The sequence below is a fragment of the Heptranchias perlo genome, chromosome 1 (assembly GCF_035084215.1).
Source record: "Heptranchias perlo isolate sHepPer1 chromosome 1, sHepPer1.hap1, whole genome shotgun sequence".
NCBI lineage: Eukaryota > Metazoa > Chordata > Chondrichthyes > Hexanchiformes > Hexanchidae > Heptranchias > Heptranchias perlo.
In genome coordinates this window covers 134,792,938-134,806,977 of record NC_090325.1, presented here as the reverse complement: position 1 = coordinate 134,806,977, position 14,040 = coordinate 134,792,938, and the positions used below count along the sequence as shown (strand labels likewise).

At 46.5% G+C, this 14,040-nt stretch overlaps 1 protein-coding gene across 2 annotated transcripts in view; it reads left to right on the top strand.

The window, feature by feature from the left end:
* Positions 1-14,040, top strand: part of tll1 (tolloid-like 1) — a 268,042-nt gene that overhangs the window by 138,443 nt on the left and 115,559 nt on the right. For both annotated transcript variants that reach the window (XM_067991164.1, XM_067991173.1), the window contains exons 7-8: positions 9,475-9,580; positions 11,577-11,701. In XM_067991164.1, coding sequence (XP_067847265.1) covers positions 9,475-9,580; positions 11,577-11,701 — 231 coding nt within the window. The remainder of the gene's footprint in view (positions 1-9,474; positions 9,581-11,576; positions 11,702-14,040) is intronic.

The following is a 14,040-nucleotide window of genomic DNA, read 5'->3' as shown; positions in this document are numbered from 1 at the left end:
TGAACAACATTCCTGACAACCATGGGTGGTCTGCTAGGGCTCCCGCTGGGCATTGAGCACGACTGGGAGCATGCAGAGAGGCCACACATAGCAGGTCAAGCTGCGAGGAGGCGCGGGGCACTGAGCGGGAGGCTCTACCCAACGAGGGCCTTCCGGGACCAATTCTTTTACCTCAACATGATCGAGGAAGGTTGCATCCGACGCCTGAGGTTCACCAAGGAAGCCGTGACCGAGATCTGTTAACTGGTGCGGCCACAACTGCAGCCTCAGAGCAGGGCGAGGACAGCATTGCCTGTGGTTGTGAAGGTCAACGTGGCACTGAATTTCTACGGCTTGGGAGCATTTCAGGCCTCTGCTGGCGACATATGCAACATCTTGCAGTATGCATTGCAATACTGCATAAGGGAGGTCACAGATGCACTATACCACATGAGGAACAGGTTCTTCACCTTCTCGCTCCACAGAGACAATCAGAACGAGTGAGCACGGGGGTTCGCGCACATTGCTGACTTCCCCATGGTGCAGGGTGCCATTGACTGCTCTGCGAGCCTCGCACATCAACTCAGTCGTCTTCATCAACCGAAAGGCTTCCACTCCCTCCACAGGCAGCTGGTGTGTGACAACATGCATCGATTCATGGAAGTCGATGCCCACTACCCCGGGAGCAGTCATGACGCCTTCGTCATGCGGCAGTCTAATGTGCCAGCTATCTTTCACCCGACTCGGCAAGTCAAAGGCTGGCTACTAGGTGACCAGGGCTATCCCCTCACAACATGGCTCATGTCACCGGTCAGGTACCCATGCACATGTGCACAGCAGGCCTATAATGAGAGCCATGCTGCCACACGCAACATCGTGGAACACATCATAGACCTGCTCGAACAATGTTTCCGCTGCCTGGACCGGTCTGGAGGAGCCCTGCAGTACTCCCCTGAGTGGGTGGGCAGATTTGTGGTGGTATGCTGCATGCTGCACAACCTCGCTATCATGAGGGACCAGCCTCTGCCACCAATGATTGGAGAAGACCCTGAGGAGGAGGAGGACGAGGACGAGGACGAGGAAGACGCAAGGGTGCAGCAGAAAGCAAACGCCTTGTCTGCAAGGGCTCTGCGTGCTTGCCTGATCCGTGCCCGCTATCAATAATTTGAACTACATCCCCCAACTCGCCAACAGTCCTACATTCCCCACATTTCCCCTCCCACAAGACAATCAAATCGCCCTTCATCGGATTACACATTGGTTTCCCTCTCAGCTCATTGCATAAATAAAAACCACCACCAAATGCAAAATCAAATTCATTTATGGATGAATAAATGAAATTATGCAAACACAACAGAACTATTCACCCTTGTGCATTCCCTTCATGCCTGTTGTTCGTGTGCCTTTACCTATCCCAGTGCTCCTATGAGGTGCTTCCCCAGTGGCTACTGGCCTTCAATGGAGGAATGTCCAGATGGCCTTGGAGGACGACCTCGAGCAGCTCTGGGCCTGGAGGGCCCAACTTCAGACTGCACCATCTCAGCTTGGGCTGCAGCAGTCTGGCCTGGCTGGCCAATAGGCAACAACAGGGGCATTGCAGAGTGGCAGGGGTGGGAGCAGGAAGACTGTTGTCCCGAGAGAGGACAACGGGCCATCAGCAGCAGCAGAATTGTATTCCAGCACAATCTGTAACCTCATGGCCCGGCATATTCCTCACTCTACCATTACCAACAAGCCAGGGGATCAACCCTGGCTCAATGAGGAGTGTAGAAGAGCATGCCAGGAGCAGCACCAGGCGTACCTAAAAATGAGGTGCCAACCTGGTGAAGCTACAACTCAGGACTACATGCATGCTAAACAGCGGAAGCAACATGCTATAGACAGAGCTAAGCGATTCCACAACCAACGGATCAGATCAAAGCTCTGCAGTCCTGCCACATCCAGTCGTGAATGGTGGTGCACAATTAAACAACTAACGGGAGGAGGAGGCTCTGCAAACATCCCCATCCTCAATGATGGCGGAGTCCAGCATGTGAGTGCAAAAGACAAGGCTGAAGCGTTTGCAACCATCTTCAGCCAGAAGTGCCGAGTGGATGATCCATCTCGGCCTCCTCCTGAAATCCCCACCATCACAGAAGCCAGTCTTCAGCCAATTCGATTCACTCCACGTGATATCAAGAAACGGCTGAGTGCACTGGATACAGCAAAGGCAATGGGCCCCGACAACATCCCAGCTATGGTGCTGAAGACTTGTGCTCCAGAACTAGCTGCCCCTCTGGCCAAGGTGTTCCAGTACAGCTACAACACTGGCATCCACCTGACGATGTGGAAAATTGCCCAGGTTTGCCCTGTCCACAAAAAGCAGGACAAATCCAATCCGGCCAATTACCGCCCCATCAGTCTACTCTCAATCATCAGCAAAGTGATGGAAGGTGTCATCGACAGTGCTATCAAGCGGTTTACTCACCAATAACCTGCTCACCGATGCTCAGTTTGGGTTCCGCCAGGACCACTCGGCTCCAGACCTCATTACAGCCTTGGTCCAAACATGTACAAAAGAGCTGAATTCTAGAGGTGAGGTGAGAGTGACTGCCCTTGACATCAAGGCAGCATTTGACCGAGTGTGGCACCAAGGAGCCCGAGTAAAATTGAAGTCAATGGGAATCAGGGGGAAAACTCTCCAGTGGCTGGAGTCATACCAAGCACAAAGGAAGATGGTAGTGGCTGTTGGAGGCCAATCATCTCAGCCCCAGGGCATTGCTGCAGGAGTTCCTCAGGGCAGTGTCCAAGGCCCAACCATCTTCAGCTGCTTCATCAATGACCTTCCCTCCATCATAAGGTCAGAAATGGGGATGTTCGCTGATGATTGCACAGTGTTTAGTTCCATTCGCAACCCCTCAAATAATGAAGCAGTCCGAGCCCGCATGCAGCAAGACCTGGATAACATCCAGGCTTGGGCTGATAAGTGGCAAGTAACAATCACGCCAGGCAATGACAATCTCCAACAAGAGAGAGTCTAACCACCTCCCCTTGACATTCAACGGCATTACCATCGCCGAATCCCCCACCATCAACATCCTGGGGGTCACCATTGACCAGAAACTTAACTGGACCAGCCATATAAATACTGTGGCTACGAGAGCAGGTCAGAGGCTGGGTATTCTGCGGCGAGTGACTCACCTCCTGACTCCCCAAAGCCTTTCCACCATCTACAAGGCACAAGTCAGGAGTGTGATGGAATACTCTCCACTTGTTTGGATGAGTGCAGCTCCAACAACACTCAAGAAGCTCGACATCATCCAAGATAAAGCAGCCCGCTTGATTGGCACCCCATCCACCACCCTAAACATTCACTCCCTTCACCACCGGCGCACCGTGGCTGCAGCGTGTACCATCCACAGGATGCACTGCAGCAACTCGCCAAGGCTTCTTCAACAGCACCTCCCAAACCCGTGACCTCTACCATCTAGAAGGACAAGGGCAGCAGGCACATGGGAACAACACCACCTGCACGTTCCCCTCCAAGTCACACACCATCCCGACTTGGAAATATATTGCTGTTCCTTCATCGTCGCTGGGTCAAAATCCTGGAACTCCCTTCCTAACAGCACTGTGGGAGAACCTTCACCACACGGACTGCAGCGGTTCAAGAAGGCGGCTCACCACCACCTTCTCGAGGGCAATTAGGGATGGGCAATAAATGCCGGCCTCGCCAGCGACGCCCACATCCCATGAACGAATTTAAAAAAAAGGTCCGACTGCCATGGTGCCGATGCCACTGTCACACTCCCGGGGCGGCGCCTCAGCAATCCTGGTGATTAGCTGGAGAACGGATTGCTGGAGTCCTGAGATGCCCCATTTCTGAGTGGTCCCCGGACCCATGAAAGCAGCAGTCTGAGCTTCCATGCAGCAGTCTGAACTCCAAGTGCAGCAGTCAGACCTTGGATGGCAGATGTTTGTATTGCAATGGAAGCTGTGATATCAGTCATCAGATGCTGCATCGTGGTGGGTTCCACAGGTGCGCTGATGGAGGTGACCACCCGTTCCATGATGAAAAGGATGGGCCCCAAGCTCTGCTCAAATCCCTGTACCAAATTGGAGCTGGACTCCTCCATGCCCCTTGTGCGCAGGCTTTCTGGCAGGCTTTCCAGTGCCCCAAGCATTTGGTGGTGTACGCCCATCAGCCGACTTCTGTAGCCTGGCCCATCGAAGTCCTCATCTGACTCCTCTGCAGCAGATCTAGTGTGCGGCCGCGCCCTCCGGCGAGCTGGCACCTGTGGTATCCGTTCCCCTCGCCCCGGCTCCTGCGCACTTGTGCTCAGTGTCTCACCTCGTGCAGATCCCTCCTCTAACCTAACCTCTAAAGGACGCGCAGTGTCAGTCTCTGAGCTGGTGGAAGCAAGTGTCAGATCGAGTGACGGTGTGGCTTCAGTGTCCTCCTCCTCCTCCTCCTCCTCCTCCTCCTCCTCCTCGGACTGTGCCGCCATGTGTTCTTGGGTATCTGCAATGACAAAGGGAAACAGGTTGAGTTGTGGAGTGGGGAGAGGAGCAAGTAAGACATGCGTGCTGACAGCATGTGCAGCATGTGAGTCAGAAAAGATTATGAGAGGAGGGAGATGTGGAAAAGGAGACGGAGCATTAGATATGCAGAGGCCCCCTTCATCAGGACCTCCAGTGCGGCATGTTGTGATGGCTGCAGCGACGGCCCGCCCAATGATCCGGAGCACTGTCTCCTCTAGGGGGGTGAGGATGTGTAAGTGTCCCCGTCCACACTCAGGTCGCTCCTGCTGCCGGCTGTTATTCACCACCTTCTGCAAGACAGAGGACAGTGTGTCAGTGAGTCTCCTGCAAGGTGTGCCTGTCATGGTTGAATAGCTGCTAGTTTGTGTGACTTGTGAGTGGTGGTTGTGTGGCCTGCAAGTGTGGTACCGTGTGCGGGTGAGATGCAGCATGCCGAGTGCAGCATTGTGTATGGATGGGCAATGTTTGTTGGTGGGTGGGTGACGGGGAGTGTGATGTGTGGAGCAGTGGTGCAGTTGGTAGGATATGCCACTTGGTGCTTGCATTCACTCACCTTGACCACTCGTGTCAAATTATTGAACTTCTTTTGGCACTGCACCCACGTGCGTGGTGCAATGCTCCTGGCATTCACTCCCTGGGCTACAGCCTGCCAGTGCCTGCAGAGCTGCAGTCTGGAGGGTCTCCGGGTACCCTGCGGGTACATCTTGGCCCTCCTTTCGTCCACGCCTTCCACCAGGTCCTCCAGAGCATCATCAGAGAAGCGTGGAGCCTTCTCTCGTGCCGGTCCTGCTATTCTCGTGGCCATCTTTCCCTTCTCCTAGTAAGCTGTGCACCTGCACCTTTTAAGAGGTGCAGGCCGCTGATGACGTGCGCTGTGCATGCCCCATTTCCAACTTCCTCATTCTCTGTGCAGCCTCTCAGCAATGCGGGTTGCACTGGCTGCACGGAGATATCATGATAATTAGCAGGCAGCACGAAATTCACGTGCTGCCTGTGTAGGGTCGTCGGGCATCATGCTACCGCCGCCTGAAAACGACCCTTATCGAATTTTTCCCCCTAAATATTTAATATTCAACCAATTTTAACAGTTGTTTTTAGTTCTCTGTTTTGAGCATAAAGTAGTCACTGAGTAATTATATTTGCATTTAAAAATCACATCATCACACTGCACTACCTCAAAGCACATTACGCAAATCAGTGACTGTTATGTAGACAAATACCATTCTGCACCAGCAATACCTCACAAACAGCACCAGATGAATGACAGCTTGATATGTCCTTTTTTTTCTGATGAAGTTAGTTGAGGGATGAATATTGGTTAGGACACCAGAAGGAATCTTTTCTCTTTTCTAGTTAGTACCATGGGATGTTTAACATCCATCTGAATTCCAAGAACAGGTAGACAGGATTAATATATTCCAAAGTTGGCACCTCTGACAGCGCAAAAAACTTCTTTCATATGCACTGGGGTGTCAGCCTGGATTATGTGCTCAAATCTGGTGTGAGGCTTCGAGCCACAATTTTCTAATTCAGATGTTAGAATGGTACCACCTAAGTCAAGCTAATATTGTTAATCTGAATAATAATTAGTCAAAACTACAATTGGGTCTATAAAAATTGTTAATTCATGCTGAAACATCTATAATTTGTGTAGCGTCTATTCTGTGGAGAACAATGTTAGAAAATCGGGCAGGTTGGCGCGCATGCCTATAAGAATGAAAGAAACATAAGAAATAGGAGCAGGAGTAGGCCATACGGCCCATCGAGCCTGCTCCACCATTCAATAAGATCATGGCTGATCTTCAACCTTAACTCCACTTTCCTGCCCAATCCTAATATCCCTTGATTCCCTTAGAGTCCAAAAATCTATCGATCTCAGCCTTGAATATACTCAACGACTGAGTATCCATATGCCTCAGGGGTAGAGAATTCTAATGGAATTCACCCCCTATAATGGAAACCATCCCCTTGATTTGCCTCTATTTAAGTCACTGGAGAAAAATTAGGCAGGTTCATTTACAGCCATGTGCTCCCACCTGCCCGATGTTCCGATATTAGCTCTGTTCAGATAATCCAGTGAGCCCAGTCACAGAACCAGGACAATCTCTCCTATAAGCTCAAAGCAAGAAAGTAACACCACATCGGGCCTCTACACAGATTTTCTTTTTATGATACTTTTGTGTTGTTGTAAGAAAAACCTGTCACATCAGGTGAATTTACTGTGGGGATTAATAGATTAATATGGGTAGTAAAGAACAGTGGATAGATGAAGGTGCAAAGATATATATGGACTATGCAATTTCATGTCAAAATACAAGATTGTATTTTCAGAAAATGTAAGGGTTTCAACTTCCAGTGTTATATAATGTAAAGGTATATTTTGAATCTTGAAAAATGCATAGCTAGTTTGCCAAAGCATTTTATGCTTTGAATCACAATTTCTACAAACTCTATATAAAAAGTGTAACTGTTTCTACGGCTGACCAGCTCATTTAAACATCTATTTAGTAATACAATCTAAACAAGCAGGGATAGTAATCACTTTGAAAACTTCAATTTTTACATAAAAACAAACTAGAGTTGTAAACTGTGCTGACATTTATAGATTAAAGCTGGCAATGGATTGGCTATTGCTGAACAGTGAAAACTGGATAGTTGGGGGTCATTTTATTCCTGGATCAAGATTTTGTATTTAAAGAAGCATTCCATTATAAATAAGCCCCAGGTGCCCTAATCCCTGTTATGCCAATTTGGAAATGAATCTCAAGATTTCAGCAACCTCTTATTTTCAATAGAGCTTTTTTTCCCAATTCAGTATGAAGCTGCTGACTGTTGCTGGGATATGGTTTCACATGTGCTGGTAACTCTGATATTTAACCCAAGTGGCTTTTCTTCATAAATGTGCCTGAACATTGAGTATCTGTGGGCTATTCAACTGTAGAAGGCACCGCAACCAAGCTTGATCCTGCCCTCACTACATATCGACTTAAATACACTTTCCTACAGGGGTAACTAAATAGTGATCAGGAGCTGGAAACTTGGTTGATTTTCCCTGTCCTTTGCTTAGGGCCACTGAAGCCAATTGCAGCACCCCAACTGTTGTTACTGTTGAGATCAGAAAACTCATGTTTGACTGAATCTGGGACTTACGGTCTGGTTTAGTACACTAGGTGGTGCTTTTACCTAACTATACCTCAGGGAAATCCCGCCTCACTCTTAATGTGGGAGCCATTAACTTGTAACAATATTTAACAAAGATCACAGTGCTTTGCAATTCCATAGTTTGAGAACGGTAATCAGACAGAGACAACAATGATTTTCAAACAAAATTTGACACCAAGCCACATAAGGAGATATTAGGGCAGGTGACCAAAAGCTTGGTCAAAGAGAGAGGTTTTAAGGAATGTGTTAAAGGAGGAGAGAGAGGTGGAGAGGCTTAGGGAGGGCATTCCAGAGCTTGGGGCCTAGGCAGCTGAAGGCATGACCGCCACTGGTGGAGTGATTAAAATCGGGGCTGCACAAGAGGCAAGAATTGGAGGAGCGCTAAGATACTGGAGGGTTGTAGGGCTGTAGGGGATTACAGAGATAGGGAGGGTCGAGACCATGGAGGGATTTGAAAACGAGGATGAGAATTTTAAAATCGAGGCGTTGCCGGACCAGGAGCCAATGTAGGTCAGTGAGCACAAGGGTGATGGGTGAACGGGACTTGTTGTGAGTTAGGATACGGGCAGCAGAGTTTTGGATGAGCTCCGGTTTATGGGAAGATGGGAAGCCGGCCAGGAGAGCATTGGAAGTGTCAAGCCTAGAGACAACAAAGGCATGGATGAGGTTTTCAGCAGCAGATGAGCTGAGGCAGGGGTAGAGACAGGCAATGTTACCGAGGTGGAAGTAGGCGGTCGTGGTGATGGAGTGGACATGTGGTTGGTCAATGCCTTCGGTCTTCCCAATATTTAGTTGGAGGAATCTTTTGCTCACGTCGGACAAGCAGTGTGACAAATCAGAGACAGTGAAGGGGTTGAGGGAGGTGGTAGTGAGTTAGAGCTGGGTGCCGTCTGCATACATGTGGAACCTGACGTGTTTTCGGATGACATCACCGAAGGGCAGCATGTAATGCAGTACATTAAAGGTATATGGCTCCAGATGTGGTCCATTGTGTTTCAGCCACTGCAAGTTTGGTCAGGGAAAAAACTCTCGGGGATTGAAATTCTATTAGACCACAGTGACCGCTTAGAAATCCCGAGCGGAGCAGGCCTGGCTCCTGTTCCACTCGATCCAAACCAAGTTCTGCAAGAGGGCCTAAAACCGATATTAGGCCCCTCATTTACATATGTAAGGGGCCTAATGTTTATTTCAGGTGGCCGCTTGGGACGCCTGCAAATCTGCCTTGAACAATATGTAGGCGCCCGTTATGGCGGAGCAGATCAGGCGCAGGATTTTGTTCCCTGAAATTGGTCCTCTTCACCCCCGTTTTCCGCCCAGGAAACAGGCCCATTGAGGACCAATTTTGACCCTGCAAAATGGTGTATTCTAGAATTATTCATGAATTGGGGTTTTATTACACTTACAAAGAAAAAGTACTGAATCTCCATTCAAGGTCCTTTCAGAGCCTGGTGAGTATTATGCACTATTCAATTTTTGTTTGTTATTAGCCAGGAAGAATTGTTCCTTGAAGTGTTATATGTTGATCAGGAATTCTATACAATTAGGATTGGCTAGGAAATGACATGATACACAAAAAATTGTACACTGAGAGCAGAATTTTATTTGGATCAGGAATCCTTTTTCTCAGGGTGATTGTTTAGGAAATAATTTTGGTATTCAGTTCAAAATTCAGCAAACCAGATGTAACTTGGCAGAGCAATGGGAACATTGCAATTTGATATCTTTGCAGCGGCAGTCTCAGAATTTTGTGGACAGTAATCACTAATGTTGTGTCAAATACTAATCGTGCTCTTTCCTTCTAATTGCATGCAGGCCAAGAATACAACTTCCTCAAGATGGAACCTGGTGAAGTGAACTCCCTCGGGGAAGCATATGACTTTGACAGTATTATGCACTATGCTAGGAACACCTTCTCAAGGTTGGAGTCTAAGGTTACATCTCTTTGACTTTTAAATTCTGTCAGCTGGTAGAGTACAATGAAAACTTTATCTCTGGATTAATGCCGGCTCAGGACTGTACTGCTTATATGATTAGGCACCTGCACAATGAAATTATTCATTTTTCTGTCCCTCTTTTCAATCGCATATTTGAAATAACCTAAAGCAGTAAACTAAACTAATGATTATTAGATAGCAGATCAGGAGGCTAGAATAACTAATTGCTTTTAAAGCATTTTAATTAACTAAAGGAACAAAAACATTGGATAATTTTTTTAAAACTGACTTGGGTTGTTCTCAAGTGACAGACTATGACATGGAACCATTTAAAGGGTCAGAACCAATCTGGAGTATGTAAAATATATCATGAACAGATGAAATAGGGACGGAAAAAGAAGAGTATGGTTACAAATAAATCTGTGTGTGCTGCATTAGCTGATCTCAGGCAGGTGGCCCCAGGAGTGCTACAAATGACCTCAGTACACCTGATTGCCGTTAATGTGACTTCTGATGGAAAGTGCACAGTTTTCTGCCTCCTTAAGCTGAGAACATTGAAGCTAATTGTAGAGTTTCCAGTGCTCTCTTGGTTGAGATCAGCTAACTCACAATAGATCAGAGGCCTACTTGGCCCAGAGGACTCAATACCACTCCTCACTATATTAAACCATTGAATCATTAGGGGTGCCTTCAGTATTTGCTCATTTAAAATTACTAATGGAAGATCATTTGGATTGGAATGGCAAGGCTCAAATATGCCAAAGATTAAAGGGTAGCTTTTACAAAATAGCACTCCCAGCACAGAGCTTCGCAAGATGGGAATGCAGATCAGGAATTTGGGAATGAGATCAGTGCACCTCGCATGAGTTTCTGCCTATTAAAATTAATGGATGGAAAATTGTGGGATGCATTGATCTTTGCACCCAATATGCACTCCTGTCATGCAAAGCTTTTGCTCCAGGAGCACTGACTCATAAAATCTACCTCTAACAGTGCTGTAGGACTGATTTGTTATTCATTTCTTTTAAATTTTACACTGCACAGGTCTTAAGTTTTTTTTGTCCTAGCTTTAATAAGATAGTGTGGTAGTTTTTGAAATTTTGGACTGGCCAGATGGACTTTTTTTGGAATTTTTTTCTTCTGGTCCTGATCATTCCAATGTTTCTCTGTTCCAAGCCTGTGATGAGTTTGCTGAGATGCCTCTCAGAATATGAGGGGTGCTTATAGAAATTTAAGTTATTGTTGAAAATGTGTGCAATTATGTACAGCTTTCTTGAAAATTAACATAATTTAATATTGCGATTTACCATTTAGGCATTTGATAAGTATCTTCTATGTTTCTTTAATTTTTATTGCCAATTTCTCCCCTTTAACCTACTTCTGAAGGTTTAACTCTTTCCTGGAATACAGGCACGTGGGCACTGATTGCACTCCAGTACTTTGCCAAAGTGACCATTATTCATGTGTGAGCTGCAGTAGTTAAATATTAGTGAGCTTTTTGACAGGATTGGGCATCACAGCTGGGCCTGATTCTCTCGATATCCAAAATCCACATACACGCGCACTTCCAGCATGGTGGGTGGACAGTGATCAGGAGCAGGAGCCCTTCTCTACCCAGGGATAAATGTAGTGCCCCATTTTCTGTCTTGGCTGAGATTAGCTAACTCAGCACAGACCAAGTATTGAACTTGGTGTTTTATTACTGCTAAAATTTGGATACTCTCACAGGGCTGATGGCCGGCGCGGACACGATGGGCCAAAGGGCCTCTATCCATGCTGTATAACTCTATGACTCTATGACTATCCATTGTTTGCTATTTATAGCGAAAATGTTCTTTACACAAATGTTTACAATGTCACTACCAATTGTAAAGAAAGGGAATCTGCGCCCTCGCCCACTCCCAATCCCCCATTTAGAAACACAAGGGGTGTAGACTAATGATATTGTCTTATTAAGTGACGGTTCTTTTTTTTTCTTAGAGGAATGTTTCTGGATACCATTCTCCCAGGACGCGATGAAAATGGCATAAGACCTGCCATTGGCCAACGTGCACGTTTAAGTAAAGGAGACATTGCACAGGCAAGGAAGCTGTATAGATGTCCAGGTATTATGCTGCACAAATCGGGTTTGTGTCTACATTTAAGAGGATATAATGAAGACAGTAAATAAGAATAATCAACTGCAAAATAGAACCCAGTGATATGATCACGAAGCATTTGAAATCAGTATTATTCTAGTCATGATGTGAACACTCTCATGCATCAAAGATATGGTTCATGCTATTAGCTGTCACCAAAATATTGTGAGGAAAGGAAATCACATATGTTAAATTGCATCGAATGTACAGTATAAAAAAGGCTAGGTCAGATTCTGTTTGCAAAGTGCTCAACCTTAGCTCTCATTGCTTCTCTGGATTCTTTGTTTAGATCTCAGGCTTTTAACAAACTCTCAGCTATCGAGAATGATATTAAAAGTCAGATTAGATTTAGCCTTGTATTCATCCTTGGCTCTGAAGTTAGCTTAGCAACTGGAAATGATAAGTTTATCTCCCAAGTTGGAGAGTGGAAGTAATTTTTGAGTCTGCAGTTATAATGCCACTTTCAAATCAAAGCAAGCTGGTTTCAGGAAAGCATTGAGACGAAAGTGACAGGAAAACTCAAGTGCCACATGCCGATCTGGTGATCAAACACACTCAAGCCAAGCCAGGAGGAAACATCAGTTTGGGTTTGCACGGGCTGCAGTACAACTCTAGCTTAAAGCCGCCTTTTGTGTGGTGTGTATGGTAATATGACAATGCTTCAATTCCATTCATTTCAAATTGATCTCCTCCCTTGCCTAACAGTGAAATGTTGCTACATGCTTTTTCATGAAGATAGTGGGGTAGATCTTGACTTTGTGTGATAGTGTAAAACTGGTGCTAGTGAGTCGGCAGCCCATTTTACATTTCTCCCGATTTTTATTTACACTATCGCACAAAGCCAAGATCTACCCCAGTGCTCCTTTGAAAGCTTAAAAAAAGATGTGTGGAATGCACAGCAGAAATCTGTTGGCAGTAGGCTAAGAGGTAAAACCCAGTGTTCAAAATTCTGAATCCACTTTGTCCTTTTATGTTGCTCCCCTCTTTTTCTATGAGCTGGTCCACTGGATATGAGTTGAGCTACAGTTTATGTCATCATTACTACAACACTCCATTGAAAGTCAGGTGGGGGAAAACATCATTGTAAAATTGAAAGCTTAAATAGACATGATTTTAAACCATTGATTTTAACCAAGTGGGTGGGAATGGTGCACGTGAACCCCGAAGTGGGCGCGCAGCCGGAAATAACAGAGACGTCAAGGCCCGCCTGATTTTAACAGCCGGACCTTGTTTCCATAAATTTCCTTGCACTTCCATCCGAACCCGGCAAGGTCCACTGCCTGGCCGGCAAGTGGGAACAGGAATTCAGGTGGCAGGAGGCTGCAGCCAGGGACCTGCGGGAACGGTCCCCGGCAGTCAGGTAAGTGGTGTGCGAACGGGGTGTGATCGCAATGGAGGCCTGAGGTTTCCTTGTGAGCAGTCCTTCTGGCCGACACACAAAGCTTAAAAAAAAATGTTTTTACCTGCCTGGTAAAAGCCTCTTCTGGCCCACGATCCTCCTCCCGGCAGGTTTGACCTGGTGGTGAAGCCATCAGTGCTTCCCCACTCAGGCCTCCAACTAAAATTGCAGTCGGGTTCTGATGACATCATCGGGACTCGATTTGCATATTTTCGTTCCTGTGGTTGTTCTGCTTGCCTGCTCAAAAGAACAGGTTAATTTCAGGACCTGAAATTAAGGAATCATTTCTTAATTATTAGGTAAAGAAGCAGGATCACAGGAGGTAAGCCCTCCTGGATTTAGGATTTCCTCCTATTTTTGGTATAATAGCACCATATTCAGGGCAGGTGGGAGTGAAATTGAGGCAGGATGCCTGGCTAAATTTTTGTCCCAGATGGCACATATTACCTGAGCGCATAAATGGGTTGGCACATGCAAATGTGGAAATGATGTTGTACATTTGCCTACATTACAACAGTGACTACACTTCAAAAAAACAAGTACTTCATTGATTGGGAAGTGCTTTTGGATGCCCTGAGGTGTGAAAGGTGTTATGAATTCAAGTTCATTCATTCTTCTATTACTGCCCTCAGCACCCTTGTGCATAAGGGCATCTGCATGTTCCTGGTGTGTAGTATTACTAGAGCATCGAAAGCAAATAAAATTGAAAAGACTGAGGTTTCCCTCCTGCAATTGATCAGAGTGATCATCTGCAGTATGGAAATTGGCCTATGAAACCAACAGGACAAACTTTTTTTTTGTTAAATAACTTTGGGCCGGCCCATTAAAGCTGAGATCTACCTCTACTGCAAATTTCTTCCCCGCCCCCCCCCCCCTCCCCACCTGACATCCCAGTCACCCTGTTAGT